This window comes from Diorhabda carinulata, chromosome X (assembly GCF_026250575.1).
Source record: "Diorhabda carinulata isolate Delta chromosome X, icDioCari1.1, whole genome shotgun sequence".
Classification (NCBI taxonomy): Eukaryota; Metazoa; Arthropoda; class Insecta; order Coleoptera; family Chrysomelidae; genus Diorhabda; species Diorhabda carinulata.
The window spans coordinates 2,513,904-2,533,275 of record NC_079472.1 but is presented as its reverse complement, the minus strand read 5'-3'; the positions used below and the strand labels follow the sequence as shown (position 1 = coordinate 2,533,275).

The 19,372-nt window shown below is 35.2% G+C and overlaps 1 protein-coding gene across 1 annotated transcript in view; it reads left to right on the top strand.

The window, feature by feature from the left end:
* The window catches only part of LOC130901663 (protein dachsous), a 334,471-nt gene extending 316,535 nt beyond the window's left edge, over positions 1-17,936 (top strand). Inside the window, exons 9-13 of the mRNA XM_057813187.1 lie at positions 2,936-4,492; positions 6,468-7,173; positions 8,824-10,253; positions 12,835-13,135; positions 13,191-17,936. Coding sequence (XP_057669170.1) covers positions 2,936-4,492; positions 6,468-7,173; positions 8,824-10,253; positions 12,835-13,135; positions 13,191-15,726 — 6,530 coding nt within the window. The 3' untranslated portion in view covers positions 15,727-17,936. The remainder of the gene's footprint in view (positions 1-2,935; positions 4,493-6,467; positions 7,174-8,823; positions 10,254-12,834; positions 13,136-13,190) is intronic.
* Positions 17,937-19,372: the final 1,436 nt, after the last annotated feature.

Below are 19,372 nucleotides of genomic sequence, written 5' to 3'. Positions count from 1 at the left end.
ATTGTAAAATGAGTCGTTTCAGTTGAAATATGAAATATTCTGACTATAACATTGAAAATAATTTCATTTATTGTTTGAAAGTGAATAATAACAAATGCAAAATGAGCCGTTTCACCCGCAAAATTCGCTGTTTCAACTGTTCCAACAGTAACACTAAAAATTCTAGCTGAAGAAATAACTTTTCTTGCTAATATTTTCAAAAATCATAAATCAATTGTTCCATCTGCAAAATGTAGTTGTTACAGCTGCTAAGTTGATTGTTCCAATTTTGACTGTTTCAACTGTATACTTTTTGAAATTCATTGCTGTCAATTATTTTTTGAAAATAAATAATACTTTCAATTCAATCATCACCAATTAATTGTTCCGCATGCAACCTTAAGTATTCCAACTGCAAAATTTATTGTTTTAGAAATTTGACTGTTCCGTCTGCAAAATTCAATGTATCGTTTCTTAAAACGCTTTATTCCTATTTAGTACTTTAAATTTAATCAAACTTATCAATTTGAACATAATTAATCAATTCTTCCACCTGCAAAATGCAGTGTTTTAACTGCAAAATTGATTGTTTTTGTATAAAACAGTACTCTAAAATAAACAACCATCATTTAAAAGTGTTTTCTTATTAAAAATTGTGCGTTTCATCTATAGTATAATGAAAAATAACATTGTTGAGATGAAAACTATTAAATAGGGTTTTCCAATTGTAAAATTAAGTGTTTCAGCTGTAGAATTAACTGATTTTTGTATAAAAATTAGTGTTTCATCTGCAAATCTGGATTTTATTGAATCAAAACCTGTTTTTTTATTATGTAAAATTAAATGTGTTTTGTAACGAAGCTTTAGCCACTTTGTACTGATTTCTATTATGATTTCAACGGTATAAACTCAGTTGCAGCATACAAAGAATGTTAAATATTAATTAGTTAATGTTTCTTTTTATTAAATTGTGTATCTACAACGGTTTTACAAAAGTTTAATATCTTCTCGATGGAAATACAAACAAAAGCGATTTCATAGGGCGCTCCCTTTCAGCCCCAAGAGCGTAATTGAAAGCGAGATCCTGTTTAAATAAAAAAAAAAATTTACCTGTTATTATTTCCCGTATTTTAGTTAATAGTAAATCCGTGTATTTCTTTTCTGTGTAAACTTTGAGTAAAAAGCATCTTGATTTCGTAAGATGTCCACTAAATGAAATACAAATAATGTTGAAAGCTTTAGTTGAACCGACATCTTTACTTATTACATTTGATGATTTTAGTGCAGTCATTATTTCAATATATATTTACAATACAGAGTGGATTCTACATAACTATCGTTTTACGTTGTGTACATCTGTCATTTGTCAATAACGAAAATTAAACGCTGTTTCTAAACAGTTCAATAACACTCGTTTTTCTTTCAGTATCAGTATTAATCGAATATTATCTATGGATTGAAAACAAAACGTTAAAATTTAATTTCTTGCTCGCCAACAAAAGGCATTACACCGATTTTTTTGTCGCCAATCAACAACAAAAAAAGTGTTAGATCGCATTCTATAAACTGTTTTGATTGACCGCAGCTCTATTGTCCGTTAAGTATTAATAAACTATCCGTGGTGTGTACCTAATCGATTGGTTTTACCATCTTAACAGAACCGGATTCTAAAATCTCACTACACTTTATGACGTATTTGTATTTTGACAAATAGAAAAACGTGTCTCTTAAGGCCAATTTTATAACCTAAGGTAAAACCAATGACATTTTTTTATCAGTTGTCTCCAACGCGGAAATATAACTAAAATTTTTCCCATGTGGTTTAAAGTAACGTTGAATAATTAAACTTGTAAAATAATAGAAAACAGAACGTCATCAGGTGTTATATCTGTTCTGTGTTTCTGATTCTACTTGTTTTGTGTCAGTTTATTTGATAACTGAATCATTTAGCTACCACCTTTTCTATACGTTCTGTGTTTCGCGTTTAAAGGTTTTGTAACGCAAAACATTATTTCTTCATATTGTCAAACGCTTCTTCTTTCTTGATTCACTTTTGACAGCCAATATTCTTCTCATATAAAGGGGAATATTTGTTTGTGGTTTCCAAGAGTTGTTTTCTGATGTACAAGTCTAATTTTTGCTTTGTAAACTCGTGCTTTTGTTTCTTGTCGTAGATATTTGTTTCGCATCACGCGAACTTATTTCCTCTGGTTACCCGTCCTCTTATCCCGTCTTCTACGTCTCCATAACTGGTTACGTCAACTCGAAGGTACTTGAATTTCATTTTCTGTTGTATTATTTGACCTTCTAGTTCTAATTTGCATCTAATGGTCTCTTCTGACGTTGTCATGCATATGGTTTTTAATTGGTATTTAATAATTGTTTAAGATCATCTTCATTTTCGGCTGTTGGCTGGCATGGATTTTGTTTACGTTCACCATTAATGCGAGCTCCAACTTCAAGGATTTCTTAACCAGTTGTCGTAGATGGGATATTGGCCATCGTACTTAAGTTCATTAAGAATTCGATTCTGTCCGTGAGATTTTCTGTTTTTCTTTGCCTCTAGTTGACTTCTTGAATGGAAACCTCCACGTTATTCCTCACGTATGTCGGTTTCCAGAGTATTACCTTCTTCTTCGAATAGTTCTGTTTGGTAATCTATTTATCCTCTTTTTTGCTTACTTTTATTTGTGAGTTCATCTCGTATCTAACGTTCTGTACGCTCAATAAATACTCGTTTTTGTTTGTATTTGTTTCAAACTTCTCGACAGAACCATGGACTATGTGTGTGTTACCATAAAAATGGTAAGTTCATGGTGGTATTATTGCTCCTAGTATGTAGTTAAGGTGCTATTTCAATAGAATAGAAAACAGAACGTCGTCAGATATTCTATCCGATTGTGCTTCGTGTTTCGAGCTATAGAAACATCTGTATACTTATATATTTTCCTTACAGGTGAAATCACTACAAAAGAATCCTTAGATCGCGAACAGAAACAGTCGCACGATATCGTCGTAGAAGCTAGAGACCAAGGAGTACCGTCTAGAAGTATTAGAAAAACCATCGTCATAACAGTATTAGACGTAAACGATAACGCTCCGGAAATAGTAGATCCTCAAGAAGACGTCATTAGCGTTCGAGAAGAGCAACCTATCGGTACCGAAGTGGTCAGAATAAGAGCTGTAGACCTAGATAACGGTTCCAACGCTTCAATAACTTACTCGGTTGTAAAAAATCGAGATTACGATGGACATAACGTATTTTCCATAGATCCCGTAACTGGAATTATCAAAACTCGCGCCGTACTAGATCACGAAGAAAAAACAATCTATCGATTAGGTATTGCGGCTACGGACGGCGGTCAACCTCCCAAAGAAACCGTTCGAATTTTGAGAATCGAAGTTTTAGATTTGAACGATAACAGACCGACGTTCACCAGCTCGAGTTTGGTATTTAGAGTGAAAGAAGACGCTCCAATCGGACACGTAGTTGGATCGATATCGGTATCAGAACCGACGCACGAAAATTCGTTGAACGGAGCCGGAGGATACGTCACTTATACGTTAACTTCCCTATCGACGGACGTTTTGAACGACGCTTTCGATATAGATAGAAGCACCGGTACTTTAGTCGTCTCCAGACAATTAGACAGAGAAACCCAATCGGAATACAAGCTAGAAGTGAGAGCTTTAGATACTAGCGCTATGAACAATCCGCAAAGTAGCGCGGTTACCGTAAGGATAGACGTCGCCGACGTCAACGACAATCCTCCCAAATGGTCCCAAGACCCGATTACAATCCAATTGAACGAAAACACCGATATCGGTACTGCTATATACAATTTCACAGCTTCGGATCACGATACCGGTACAAACAGCGATCTACGATACGGTTTAATGGAACAATTTCCACGGGACGGGAGTTTTTCCATCGATTCCTTAACCGGTACGTTGATTCTAACCTCGAAACTCGATTTCGAAACGACGCAAGAATATACTTTAATCGTATCAGCAACCGATCAATCTTATAACGTATCTGAACGATTAACAGCTTCGGTTACGGCGAAAATATCCATACTAGATACCAACGATAATCCGCCGGTGTTTGTTACACCCTTAACGGTCGTTTATATTACGGATACTACCATCGTCGGTATGACCATCACCCATATCGTAGCTATCGATAAAGATAGCGGCGATAACGGTAAAGTCAGTTACGTTATCACTAACGGCAACGAAGAAGGAATTTTTTCTTTGGGATACGATACGGGATGTTTGACTTTGGCGAAACCTCTAAGTGGTGATCGAAAAAATTTCGTTTTGAATATAACGGCCAACGACCGCGGCAGTCCCACTAGGAAAGCTACGGTGGAATTGAAATTGATGGTTCGCGGTTCGGTGGATAACGTTCCGAAATTTTTGGAAGCGCAATATATGATCGAGGTGTCGGAAGATGTCGCCGTCGGATCTGTCGTGACGAAAATGTCGGCCAAAAGTGGATTCGTAAAGGAAGGTATGTCGTTTTAATTTATTTTTATCATACAAATTTGAAATATTGTTACACTATTATTTACATTAATGAAAATACTGTAAAAATTAACAATGCGTTAAATATGGCTTCTGTACCTCTATGGTTACTTGTATTGCTCGCCGTGTATCTTCTATATGTCCTTGTAATAATTCTAGAACATTATAGAATGTTCCTAAAGTGTCTAATACTAGATAAACTTCTGTCCAGTTATTTGGAGTAACTTCTTCTTGAGAACAATCCCCCGGAGTAACTTCTTGAGAAAAATCCTCTGGATTAACATCTGAAAGAAGTTCTTAGGAACATTCCACTGGGATAACTTCTTCTTCAGAACAATCCTCTGGAGTAACTTTTTCTTAAGAACAATCCTCTGGAGTTACTTCTTATTAAGAACAATCCTCTAGAGTAAATTCTTCTTAGAAACATCTGGAATAAGTTCTCAGGAACAATCAACTGAAATAACTTCTTAAGAACATTCCTCTGGAGTCACTTCTTCTTGGAAACATCTGAAATAAGTTCTCAGGAACAATCAACTGGAATAACTTCTTAAGAACATTCCTCTGGAGTCACTTCTTCTTGGAAACATCTGGAATAAATTCTCAGGAACAATCAACTGAAGTAACTTCTCTTAAGAACAATCCTCTGGAGTCACTTCTTCTTAGAAACATCTGGAATAAGTTCTTAGGAACAATCAACTGGAATAACTTCTTCTTAAGAACAATCCTCTGGAGTCACTTCTTCTTAGAAACATCTGGAATAAGTTCTTAGGAACAATCAACTGGAATAACTTCTTCTTAAGAACAATCCTCTGGAGTCACTTCTTCTTAGAAACATCTGGAATAAGTTCTTAGGAACAATCAACTGGAATAACTTCTTAAGAAAATTCCTCTGGAGTCACTTCTTCTTGGAAACATCTGGAATAAATTCTCAGGAACAATCAACTGAAGTAACTTCTTCTTAAGAACAATCCTCTGGAGTCACTTCTTCTTAGAAACATCTGGAATAAGTTCTTAGGAACAATCCACTGAAGTAACTTCTTCTTAAGAACAATCCTCTGGAGTCACTTCTTCTTAGAAACATCTGGAATAAGTTCTTAGGAACAATCAACTGGAATAACTTCTTAAGAACATTCCTCTGGAGTAACTTCTTCTTGGAAACATCTGGAATAAATTCTCAGGAACAATCAACTGAAGTAACTTCTTCTTAAGAACAATCCTCTGGAGTCACTTTTTCTTAGAAACATCTGAAATAAGTTCTCAGGAACAATCAACTGGAATAACTTCTTCATAGAAACATCTGGAATAGCTTCAGCTATTAAAGATCTTTGTTTTGTTTTCCATATACTTCCATGTATAATGCTGTGGAGTCGATAGACTCGATAAAATGTGGATAGAGGCTTCGTCCTCTACGTAATAGAATCTATACGTTTCCAAAGTCTCTACTTAACAGATCTTCCCTGTTGATTGTTCCGTTAACTAGTTTTTCTTTATCTACCCTCTTTTCCAGTGTTTTTTTCTCTTTTGTTTTGTAGTAAATTCCCCAAATGGGTTCGGGTCCTATGATGGGTTTATTCGCCCTTACTTTAACAAACCAATTTCATTTCCCTACACTCCAATGTGTTCCAGAACCCATTGGAGTGTATCTAGCTGATTTAACTTGTGCAGAAATTACTAAATCAGCTTGGATCTTATGATATTCGTTTTTCCGCTATAGTTTTATATATACTATATAACAGATGCCGTTAAATGGCGTGCGGCTGTGTACCCGTCACAATCTTGTTTCCAATACATAATATTTACAATTATCAAAATACCAAAGATGAAATAGGGCAATTTTTGATTATCTTTTTTTCGTTTTCATATCATAAATTTTTGTAAAAAAATTACCTTTTTTACTATGGAGTTTCCCTAATCACATTCTGGTAGTTTTTCGAATTGAAATTTCCCTATTACATTTTCAGGACACAATCTAACATTCGTGTTACCTTCTGACGAAACTTTCGACATAATTTCATCTACCGGTGAAGTTATAATTAAAAAACCCTTGGACAGAGAAAAAATAGAAACCTACGTAGCTACGATTTACGTCAGCGAATCCTCTCACAAAACCACCCTATTCGATACGACGACGTTGGTAATAAAAGTGACGGACGTCAACGATAACTTCCCCAAATTCCAACCGGGTTCTTGTTACAAACTATCCGTGCCGGAAAATTCCGATACGGCCGTCATTCACACGATAGTCGCCGAAGACGAAGACGAAGGCGCCAACGGTGAAATTTATTACAGCATAACCGGCGGCAACATCGGAAATAAATTCAGCATCGACGTCAAAAGCGGCGAAATATCTTCCAGACCGTTAGATAGAGAAAGCCAATGGAGATATTCTCTAACTATAGTGGCTAGAGATCGAGGGAATCCGTCTTTACAGAGCGACTGCAATTTGACGATTTTCGTTGAAGATCAAAACGATAACGATCCGAAATTCGATCTATCCAAATATTCCGTAGCCATATCAGAAGACACGCCGATCGATACCTCGGTTTTAAAAGTACACGCTTCGGACGCCGACCAAGGAATCAACGCCAGGATCATATATTCATTAGCCAACGAAAGCCATTGGTTATTTCGGGTCGATAATAAAACCGGAGTTATCACTACCGTTGGGTAAGTTCATATTTTGACTTGAAATTTATTTTTATTATCAATTTATAGGTTATAATTGATAAATATATTCGTTTTTGTATAATTTCCAAGTCTGGCAACGTTGTTTAACTAACCTAACTTAGTTTTTATGGTGGTAAATTATTACTAGAAGAAAATCTATCTCAACGTTGACAGTTTTTGGTAGTCGTATGAAAAATATTGTTTTTTAGTCGTCTTACGATTAACATAACCTCAGCAAGAACTTCAACACCATGAGGTTATGATATCTGTGTACTCTATTTTCTACTTTTTCGTTTTCTTTATCTATTTATCCATCTTTTTAATCTACATTTAACTTCTTTTATCTTCTGTTGCACCTTTCGAGGTGGTGTGTTTTCCGTAGTCAAATTATTACGATTAAAAAGGGCCTTAAAGAGTTATCAACTACATGAACATCAGCAACATCGAGTAGTTCCTCTTTTTTCTTTTGGAATTGTTTTCTCAGTGTATTGGTGCTTGGTGTGGAGAGTTTCCTTCAAGATTTCACGCGTCTTCTTGGGAAATGGTAGGTTTCTTTCTAAGTGATCCTTCTTCTATCTTTCTTCTTCCTTAAAGTTTCTTCAATATCATTATGAAACTTTCCTTACTCAAAATTCTTCTCAATTCACTTGGGAACTTTCTTCTTTTTTCTCAATATTCTTGAGTTCCTTCTATGCTGAAAACTATGATCATTTCCTGGAAATCAACAACTCTGAGAGGGTTCTCTTTTCTGTTTCAATCTTGCGGAGTCTTTCCTAGTCCTTCCTATCCTATAAATTCAATAATTTTTTGGAAATAACAGGATCTTTCCTAATTGATCCTTTTCTTCTTAATCACCTTAAAGTTTCTTCAATGTTGTAGTCAGTTATGAGTTTCCTTAGCCAGAATTCTTCTTATTTCTCTTAGAAACTTTCTTAAGTGAATTCTTTACTTTTTTCTCAATATTCTTGTGGTCCTTCTGCTAAAGTTGTCTATGCTCAAAATTATGGCCATCTTCCTAGGAGTCAAACGTTTATCTGGATGTCGGGGTTCCTTCAACATTTCTGATTCATCACTTCACTCTTCCTTGGTGTTTTTCTGGATGTCGGGGTTCCTTCAATATTTCTGATTCATCACTTCACTCTTCCTTGGTGTTTATCTGGATGTCGGGGTTCCTTCAAGATTTCTGATTCATCACTTCACTCTTCCTTGGCGTTTATCTGGATGTTGGTGCTCCTTCAAGATTTCTGATTCATCACTTCACTCTTCCTTGGTGTTTATCTGGATGTTGGTGCTCCTTCAAGATTTCTGATTCATCACTTCACTCTTCCTTGGTGTTTATCTGGATGTCGGGGTTCCTTCAAGATTTCTGATTCATCACTTCACTCTTCCTTGGCGTTTATCTGGATGTTGGTGCTCCTTCAAGATTTCCAGTATCTTGTTTAGGGTCAATTTTTGGTATAGTTGCTGTTTATAGATGTCCCAATCGGAATCGACTACTACCCCAAGTTGGAGATTCTACTACTAGTACTTTAAGTTCGTAGATAGATCAAAATGGTATCCAAACTATTATAGTTTCGTCCACCTATTATGTCTACGAATGGTTATGAGTTTCAAGATAGATTTGATGGTGTCTTTTTATTTTTATTTCAGTTCTTTCGATCGAGAAAAGCAGAGTACGTACAGTTTTCATATAGTAGCAACCGACAGTGGTAAATACAACGCTAGATCCCAAAGCGTTCAAGTGACCGTTAAAATTTTAGACGTCAACGACAACAAACCAATATTCACCCAATACCCTTTCAAACAAAAAGTCCTCCCTTACATTCAACCCGGTCAAATAATACTTAAAGTAACAGCTAACGACGCCGACGAAGGCACCAACGCCGATATAGTTTACAGTTTATCTAGAGGAGATTCTTACGGGAAATTTAGAATACATCCCAACACAGGAGTATTGACAACAACGCAAAGTTTAGCTAGCAACAAAGGAAAAGTGATCTATTTAAACGTACAAGCGACCGACAAAGGAAATCCGTCGAGGAGTTCGTCCGGTCTGGTGGAAATCACCGTCGGCGACTTGCAAGACGGTTCGCCGGAACTGAAATTCCAAAACGATACTTATACGATACGAGTAGCCGAAAACGCCGAACAATTCACCGATATCGTTCAAGTATCCGCTATAAGAACCGACGGTAGACGCCAGAAGATATTATACAACATCGGTAGCGGTAACGAAGATAATATCTTCGTTATTAATTCCGATAGCGGGATAATACAAGTGCGCGATTCCAAAAATCTCGACTACGAACTACATAAAACTATCGAATTAACGATAGAAGCCAAAACGGAAGGTTCGCCGTCTTTGCGCGGTTATTGTAAAGTCGTGATTCGATTGACCGACGAAAACGATAACGCTCCGAGATTTACCCAACAGCGGTACGCCGCCAGCGTCTGGGAGGGTAATAAAAAAGGGGAATTCGTTTTACAAGTCATCGCGTCGGAACCGGACGAAGGCGCGAATTCGCGAATACTGTATCATATAGTGGACGGTAACCACGATAACGCGTTTAAAATAGAACCGGCGTTTAGCGGTATATTGAAAACCAATATCGTATTAGATAGAGAAATTAGGGATTTGTATAGATTAACTGTGATAGCTACCGACGAAGGGGTACCGCAAATGACGGGTACCGCGAGAATCCGCATCGATGTTGTCGATATTAACGATAATCAGCCGACTTTTCCGCCTCACAGTATCATTACCGTTAAGGAAGATACTTCCGTCGGAACGGTATTAACGATCGTAAAGGCTAACGACGTCGATACCTATCCGCCGTTGATTTATAATTTCGCTAAGGATAATTTCAAAAACGATTTGCAGTATTTCAGTATCGATAGGTATAGCGGTAAAGTGGTATTGATGAAAAATTTGGATTTCGAACTTTGGCGGGAATGTAAAATCGGTATAGTAGCATCGGATACGGCGCATTCGGCTCGAACTACTTTGACCGTGAAAGTTGACGACGTCAACGATAACGCTCCGGTGTTCTTACAATCGTCGTACGTCGCCAGTTTACCGGGTGAGTAAAAATAGTTTTACATTTTAAATAGATATCTGTATTAAAGCGGTTTTGTAAGTATTTTTTTCATTGATATAATTGGTTCTTTATAATTTACCTTGTAGAATATTTCTTTTCAGCTTTTTTGGACTCGTAATTGACCTCGTAGACTTTTTATTCAGTTCTATTGGGTTTATAGTTGACTTTGTAGCTTTTTTAATGCCTTTTGGCATAATTCACCCGGTAGAATATTTTTTTAATTCTTTTGGGCTTATAATCGACCTTGTAAACTTTTTTTAGTTCTTTTGGGCTCGTAATTGACCTCGTAGACTTTTTATTCAGTTCTATTGGGTTTATAGTTGACTTTGTAGCTTTTTTAATGCCTTTTGGCATAATTCACCCGGTAGAATATTTTTTTAATTCTTTTGGGCTTATAATCGACCTTGTAAACTTTTTTTAGTTCTTTTGGGCTCGTAATTGACCTCGTAGACTTTTTATTCAGTTCTATTGGGTTTATAGTTGACTTTGTAGCTTTTTTAATGCCTTTTGGCATAATTCACCCGGTAGAATATTTTTTTAATTCTTTTGGGCTTATAATCGACCTTGTAAACTTTTTTTAGTTCTTTTGGGCTCGTAATTGACCTCGTAGACTTTTTATTCAGTTCTATTGGGTTTATAGTTGACTTTGTAGCTTTTTTAATGCCTTTTGGCATAATTCACCCGGTAGAATATTTTTTTAATTCTTTTGGGCTTATAATCGACCTTGTAAACTTTTTTTAGTTCTTTTAGACTCGTAATTGACCTCGTAGACTTTTTATTCAGTTCTATTGGGTTTATAGTTGACTTTGTAGCTTTTTTAATGCCTTTTGGCATAATTCACCCGGTAGAATATTTTTTTAATTCTTTTGGGCTTATAATCGACCTTGTAAACTTTTTTTAGTTCTTTTGGGCTCGTAATTGACCTCGTAGACTTTTTATTCAGTTCTATTGGGTTTATAGTTGACTTTGTAGCTTTTTTAATGCCTTTTGGCATAATTCACCCGGTAGAATATTTTTTTAATTCTTTTGGGCTTATAATCGACCTTGTAAACTTTTTTTAGTTCTTTTGGGCTCGTAATTGACCTCGTAGACTTTTTATTCAGTTCTATTGGGTTGGGTTTCTGATGCCTCATTGACGTTGGGGAATTTTTTTTGCGTTTTTTGAGTTCGTAATTGACCTTGTAGATTATTTTTAGTTATTTTGGCTTCATAATTGGCGTTGCGAAATATTTTCTTCTGTGCTTTTTTGAATTTATAGAGTAGGTTTTGTAGAGTATTTTTGTTTTTTCAGTTCCTTTGGGTTTATAATTGACCTTCGGAAATATTTTTTTCAGTTTTTTTGGGTTTATGATGTTGTAAATTTTTTCTTTGGCTTACAGTTGACCTTGTAGCTTTTCTAATGCCTGTTGGACTCATAATTGACCTTGTAGATTTTTTTTAGCTCCTTTGAGTTCATAGTTGCCCTTGGAGAATATTTTTTTCAATGTTTTCATTCATAATTGGCTCTGGGGGATGTTTTTTAGGTTTAAATTTAGTATGTAGAGTTTTTTCAGTTCTTTTGTCTGGGTTTATAATTGAGCTTTTAGAGTATTTTTGCTTTTTACAGTTCTTTTGAGTGTATTATTAACCTTGGGGAGTATTTTTTCATTTTTTTTTGGGTTTATGACCTTGTAAATTTTTTCTTTGGGTCACAGTTGACCTTGCAGCTTTTCAAATGCTTTTTGGGCTCATAATTGACCTTGTAGATTTTTTTAGTTCTTTTTGGTTCATAATTTACCTTGGGGAATATGTTTTTCAATGTTTTGATTCATAATTGGCTCTGGGGGATGTTTTTTAGGTTTAAATTTAGCTTGTAAACTTTTTTCAGTTCTTTTGGGTTTATAATTACCCTTGTAGAATGTTTTCAATTCTTTGTAATTGACTTTGGGGAAAGCTTTTTTCATTTTTTTTGGGTTTATAATTGTGCTTTTAGAGTATTTTTGCCCTTTGCAGCTCTTTTCATTTCATTATTGACCTTGAGAAGTAATTTTTCGGTTTTTTTGGTGTTTAAAATTGACAATTCGTAGTATTTTTGCTGTTTATAGTTCTTTTGGGTTTTTAATGGACCTTGCGGAGATTTTTCAGTTCTTTTGGGTTTATTATTGACATTGGGGAATATTTTTTCGGTTTTTTAAGGCTTCTATTTGACCTTGGAAAGTATTTCTGCTTTTTACAGTTCTTTTAGGTTTATAATTGAGCATGAGGAATATTTTTTCTTTTTTTTTGTATTTATAAATGAATTTGTAACGTATTTATGTTTTTTTTTCCGTTTTTTTGGATCCATAATCAACCTTGTAGATTTTTTCAATTTATTTGGGCTCATAATTTTAGCATTCAAAGAATAATTGTAGAAGTAGATTGTGATATTAGATGATTTCATGATGAATTAGAGAAATTTGTTCATAGTTATAGATATAGTTAATGGTATCTTCTAGTTCTCGTCGTTTTTCGAGATACATTTATTTGTTTTTTCACAAAATCCCACTCCCAATCTTAACGATTCTTATTTCATTTCTCTTTTTAGATGGTAATTCATCACCCCTTAGCGACATTCTCGCTTTAAACGCTAGCGACGCAGATTCCGGCGATAACGCAAAAATAATTTACTCCCTAGTAGATCCGTTACCGGGTTTTTCCATTGACGCAGAAGACGGTATCCTACGAGCGAATATTTCCACGTTATCCCATTTGAACGAAGATATTTTACTAACCGTAAAAGCCACAGACTCAGGAACACCACCACTACATACTTTGGTGTCAGTTAAAGTAAAAACCAACGGGGGCGTCGCTACCGGCACGAAATCGTCGAACAAAATGGATTATAAGTAAGTTTTGACAAAATATAATATTAATTTGAGGTTATGTATATGATTTTTTTAGGGTTAATATACCGGAAAATACGACCATAGGAAGTTCCGTTATACATTTAACGAAACCAACGGACGCTCTCTTTAAAATCGTAGAAGGAAACGAAGAAGGAATATTTGAGGTTATAAATCCATCCGGAGACGTAGTTTTAATCAAACCATTAGATAGGGAACGACAAGATTTTTACAATTTAAAAATATCCAACGATATTTCGTCTACATCGATGATAAACCTCAAAATTGAACTAGAAGATTCCAACGATAATCCGCCGATTTTCCAAATCATCGATCACGAAAAAACCATCAGCGAAAATCTTCCGATCGGTTCAACAATCGAAACTATATCAGCAACCGACGCGGATTTAATCAATACGCCGAATTCTGATGTTTATTACGAAATTACATCGGGAAACGACGAAGGAAACTTCGAAATACATCGACGAACCGGAATATTGACGGTGAACAAAACTTTGGATTTCGATAAAGGAAACACCCGGTATAACATTGTTATAAGAGCGTGCGATCGAGGCGTACCGATTCTATGTACCCTTAATACGTTCACGATAAATTTACGCGACGAAAACGACAACGAACCCAAATTTCCCGTAACGGAATATTTGGAATTCGTTAAAGAAAACGAACCCGTCGGTACGGCGGTATTCACCGCACGAGCTACCGACGCCGATAAAGGACCGTTCGGACAATTAACTTATAGTATAATACCGTCATACGGACAATTAGACAATTCCTGGAAATTGTTTAACGTCGATAAAATCACCGGTTTAGTTACCACATCGACGGTATTCGATTACGAACAACGTAATAAATACAATTTTATAATACAAGCGCGAGATACCGGCGGTAAATCGACATCGATCAAAACTCGAATCGAAATCGAAGGTAAAGACGAATTCCATCCGCAATTTACCGAAAGAACGTACAAATTAACATTAGCTACGTCTTCGATTTTACCGATCGGTTATATAGCGGGTCGAGTTACCGCTACAGATCGCGATAAAGGTCCCGACGGTAGAATCGTATATCAATTGGCAACGCAGCATCCTTATTTCAAAGTTAACCGTACCACCGGCGATATAATGATCAAAAAGAAATTAGATTACTCCGAATTACCGATTACCGGTAGAGAAATAAGTTTAATTATAACCGCTACTTCAGGTCGACAGGGTTCTTTAACGAATACTACAGTAGTGGAAATAATTTTAGATCCCCTAGCCGATCCGGGTACTAATCTAGCGATAAACGGCGATATAAATACTTCGATACCGTCTACCGGCGGCGGTGGAATCGCCGATTGGGTAATGGGGCTATTAATAGCTTTAATATTACTCGTTATAACATTCGGCGCCGTATTCGTCTACCTACATATGAGAAATAAACGTAATAAAAAGATAAATAAACCTACTTTGGGTAACGAAGCCGTTTCGTCGTCGAATAATTACGTCGATCCGAGCGCTTTCGATACGATACCGATTAGAAGTCGAGTGGGTTCGTTACGTAACGGTAATAATCAATTTGCGCCGCCGAAATACGACGAAATCCCCCCGTACGGCGCGCCGCATCCGGCTAGTTCGAATTCCGGCGCGGCGACTACTTCGGAATTATCCGGATCGGAACGATCCGGTTCGAGCGGTCGGGGTTCGGCGGAAGACGACGGCGAAGACGAAGAGATACGAATGATAAACGAAGGACCTTTACCTAGAGATCAAGGAGCGTTACAAGACGGCGACGCTCTATCGAATAATTCTGTTAGAAATACGCAGGAATATTTGGCGCGATTGGGTATTGTCAATAATAACGTTTCTAATTCGAATAGTAATAATAAAACGGTACCGCCGATGGATATATTCGACGAAGAAGTCGGTACGGAAAACGATATAACGAATTTGATATACGCCAAATTGAACGACGTCACCGGCGGCGGTAATAGCGATCGCGTCAGTTCGACTAACGACGGCGGTATGATGAACGGTTACGGCGACGTCGCCGCCGTTACGCATCAACCGTCGATGAACGGTTCATTGAGTTCGATAGTGCATAGCGAAGAAGAATTGGCGGGTAGTTATAATTGGGATTATTTGTTAGATTGGGGACCTCAATATCAGCCGTTGGCGCACGTTTTTTCCGAAATAGCGAGATTGAAGGACGATACAGCGTCGGTGCATAGCGGGGCGAGTGCGACGTCTAGCGTTAAAAGTAAAAATTCGGTAGCTCACGCGAAAAGTGTTCCGCCGCCGTTGATAACGAGCATAGCGCCGCGTTCTATAGCGATGCCGGTTTTGAATAGTAGGAGCGCCGTTCATCATAATCAAATGATGTTGTTACCTAGATCGCCTATTAGTCACGATTTGGCGGGCGCTACTTCGACGGCGATGTCGCCGAGTTTCTCGCCTAGTTTATCGCCGTTGGCTACTAAATCGCCTTCGGTATCGCCTTTAGTGGCACCCGGATTGCCGGCGTCTCATCACGTTATGGCCAGACAGACGGCGTCTAGGAATAAATCTGTCGTTGATGCGGAACTGAGGATTTGATTAGTGATTAGTGTATGTGCGTGTGTAGGTATATATATATATATAGCGTTTTGGCTGTGTTGCGTTTTACAGACTGATAGAATTGATACAAATTATTTTGAAATAGCATTTTTCATCTAAAATTGATTCATTCCGTGAATGAATTTTTTTGAGTAATAACAAAGTTTCCTTGGATATTTGTTGTTCCTAAAAATTCATAATCTTATCGAAACGACAAAACCCGTTGAGGTGCATTGAAACTTTCTAAAATCGTTTTATTTGAAGGTTTAGTTAGTTTCTTATCATTTTGATTTTTTTTTCTTATGAAACTTCGTCAAATGACCTTGTAATCCCCTATCGGTCACGTAGATTAACAATTTTTTTTTCAATCCTGTAACAATTCTTGGTCATTTCTTATGCACTTCAGATATTTGCTCAACCACTTTTTCACTTATATAACGTTCTCTAATATCCTTTTATCTCTTGTTGTGATACCTCCAGGTCGTCTTTTAACTACTTTCAGTCTTGTAATATCTCCAGGTCTCTTCTAATCATTCCTTGCACCTCCAGATCTTTTCCCCACCACTCTATTTGAAGTATTAGTTCTTTTCATATCGTTTAAGAACTTTCTTACTGATATAACGTTGTCTAATATCCTTTTCTCTCTTGTTGGGATACCTCCAGATCATCTTTTTACAGCAAATCTTCTCATAACCCCTTGTTATGCCTACAGGTCTTTTCTTAGCCACCTTCATACTGTTTCTATACTTTTCACTCATTCTTTTTTGTCTAACTCTACGTAATGTCCTTTTGGTCTTTCGTGTGATACTCCCAAGTTCTTTTTTCACCACTTAAAGAAACAAATTCTTCTCTCAGTGTTTTAAGTCTCCTTCTAACCATTTAATATTGCCTCCAGATCTTTTCTTATGTAAAAATTAGTCATCTTTATATTATGTTTGTACTTTTCACTTATTTCTTTATATCTAACTTTGTCTAATGTCATTTTATTCCTTCTTGTGATACCTATTTATAACCATTTGATCTAAATATCTATCTTTTTGTTTTTTGATACCTTCAAGTTTTGTTATATTATTTTCTCTATCACTTTTTCCCTTTTTTTCTTTTTATAAATATGTCTAACCCCTTCTGGTTTCTTCTTTCAATACCTCCTGGTTTTCCTTCAACCACTTAAGACTAAATCTCCTTCCTTTTTGTCCTTTAATACCTAAAAGTTATAATATTTTTTCTTCTTTCCATATTGTTATACCTCCTGGTCTTTTCTCAAACATTTTATTGAATAATTTAGTCACTTTCACATCTCCAAATTTTATTTTAATCGCATTTCTCTTTTTTATTTTTTGGTGTACCTCCAAATCTTCACTCCATCAATTTTTTTTCAGAATTTCACTTATTCTTCTTCATATAAATCTGTATTACTTTTTCCTTTAATACATCCAAGTCTTTTTTAACCACTTTTTTATCTTGCTTTATAGCCTTCATTCAACCATTCATTCTTCTATTTGTCTACCTTGTAATATCTTCAATTTTGCTTCTAACCACATTCACTAAATCTTGTATTCACTGGCTTTTTACATGTTGTGAAAAATGGTAGTCATCTTGTACCAAAAAAAATTGTATTAAATTTCAGTTGGAACATGATATTGTGTGAAAATAACTATCAACTGAAAAAATTGGAATATTTCGAAGGAACGATGTTTTTTTAATGAAAATAGCTATTTTAAAAAATACCAGAAACCATTTTTTTAGTTAGTCCATGTTTTAATGTTTGTAAATAACAAATAAATGCTCATATAGGTAGCAGCGCTGCCTGCCATTCTTAGCCATACAAACAACTAACAGTTTTACTTTTTATTTTCCCAACAATGAAAATAATTCTTTGATTTTTCTAATTTTGATCTTAATAAAAAAATAATGATTTTTCTTCCTTAAGACTCCTTTTGTCATTTGTTCAAAATTTTGAATCGAAGAATATTTTCAGTGTACTGTTGTATGTAGGATTTAAATTATTTTTGTACAAATATTGTAAATTAGTTTTTTTTGTATTATTTGTTCATTCACAATGTAAAAAAACTATTAGTCAAATTACTACGTTTTTGTAGAATTTATTTTCTGTAATAGAATATTTTTTTCCATACCTGTACTTAATCGACTGAAAAAATACTGATTTTTAATCGGGTTGTAAAAATGTAAAGTATAAATAAATGAATTATTAATTATCGTTGTATTTTTATTTATTCCTGTATATCAAAATTTTTTATAGTAAAAAAACATTTGAATTAACTAACCTCTTAGGTTAATGTCAAAATCAGCTGATTATTATCTCTTATTCATTTGTGTGAATCATTTTAGAGTAAAATTAAAATTTCGATTAACTATCTTGGACCAAATGATACATTTTCAAAATCACCTTCAATCTTCTTATTACAAAAACCCACCTCTTATATAGAGGTCTCTTCTTTCTAACCTATACAGTCACTCTAAGAAATATAACTTCTTATAAAGGAATATTGTTCCAATACTCGCCAAAATAGCGCTAGTGTAGCAAGTGGAAATGATATGATTTGATAAACAAATTTGCTAATTAATTTGTACATAAATAGTTTTGTTGAAATCCTACTCTAATAATTTCTGGAGCTGTTTAAAATCTTCCATTAGTTACTAAAGGACCACCTTAATTTACTTTCTTTCAACGGACACTCTTTGATATAGGTTCTCCTTTCTTCTACACTCCTTAGTTTATGTGGTATATTATTTTATAGTGTAAAATTAACTTTTTAATTACTTATCTATTTCTATTATCACTCTCGTATCTTCTTTCTTCATAAACAAAACCTCGTGTATAAAGGTCTCTCCTTTCATCCCTATACAGTCACTCTACGAAAACTAACCTCTTATAAAGAATTTTTCATTCTAAAACGATGTCAAAATCTGCTGATTTTTATCTTTTATTCATTTGCGTGAATCATTTAAGAAAAAAATAACATTTCAATTAACTATCTTGAACCAACTGATACATTTTTAAAATCTCTTTCTATCTTCTTATTTCACAAACAAAACTTCGTATATAAAGGTCTCTTCGTTCAACCCTATACAGCCACTATAAGAAAACTAACATCTTGTAAAGAATAGGCAATTCTAAAACGATGTCAAGTTAATGTCAAAATCAGCTGATTTTTTTCTTTTCATCGTAAACAAAATACTTTTGGTGAATAAAGTATTTATTTTGTTAAAAATTTTTTGTACTATTGGAATCAATTTATAAAAATAATTTTTGGTTGTGTCGTTTTTGGAAAGTCAACTAGATTGATACTAAACGGGTCCAAATTGTGCACAAGGCCTCTAAATTCACAAGGATTGGAGTCTTACAACTATGCTTTAGGCGCAGAAACCTCTTCTCTGAAATTAATTGAGATATTTTTTGATTTAGAAAAGAAATTTTAAATATTCTCATTATGTACATTTCTGAATACAACTGAGGTCAATAACCGGCGTTCTTAAACGATTCTTTGAAGTAAACTTGTTAGGTTCCGGTAGGCTCCAAAAACCTAAAGGGCGATTCTTAGTAATCATATTACAAGTTTGATCATTCGCGTATCTTAGTATTGAACGTCTTAAATTATGAAAATTGTTACAAATCACATTTTAA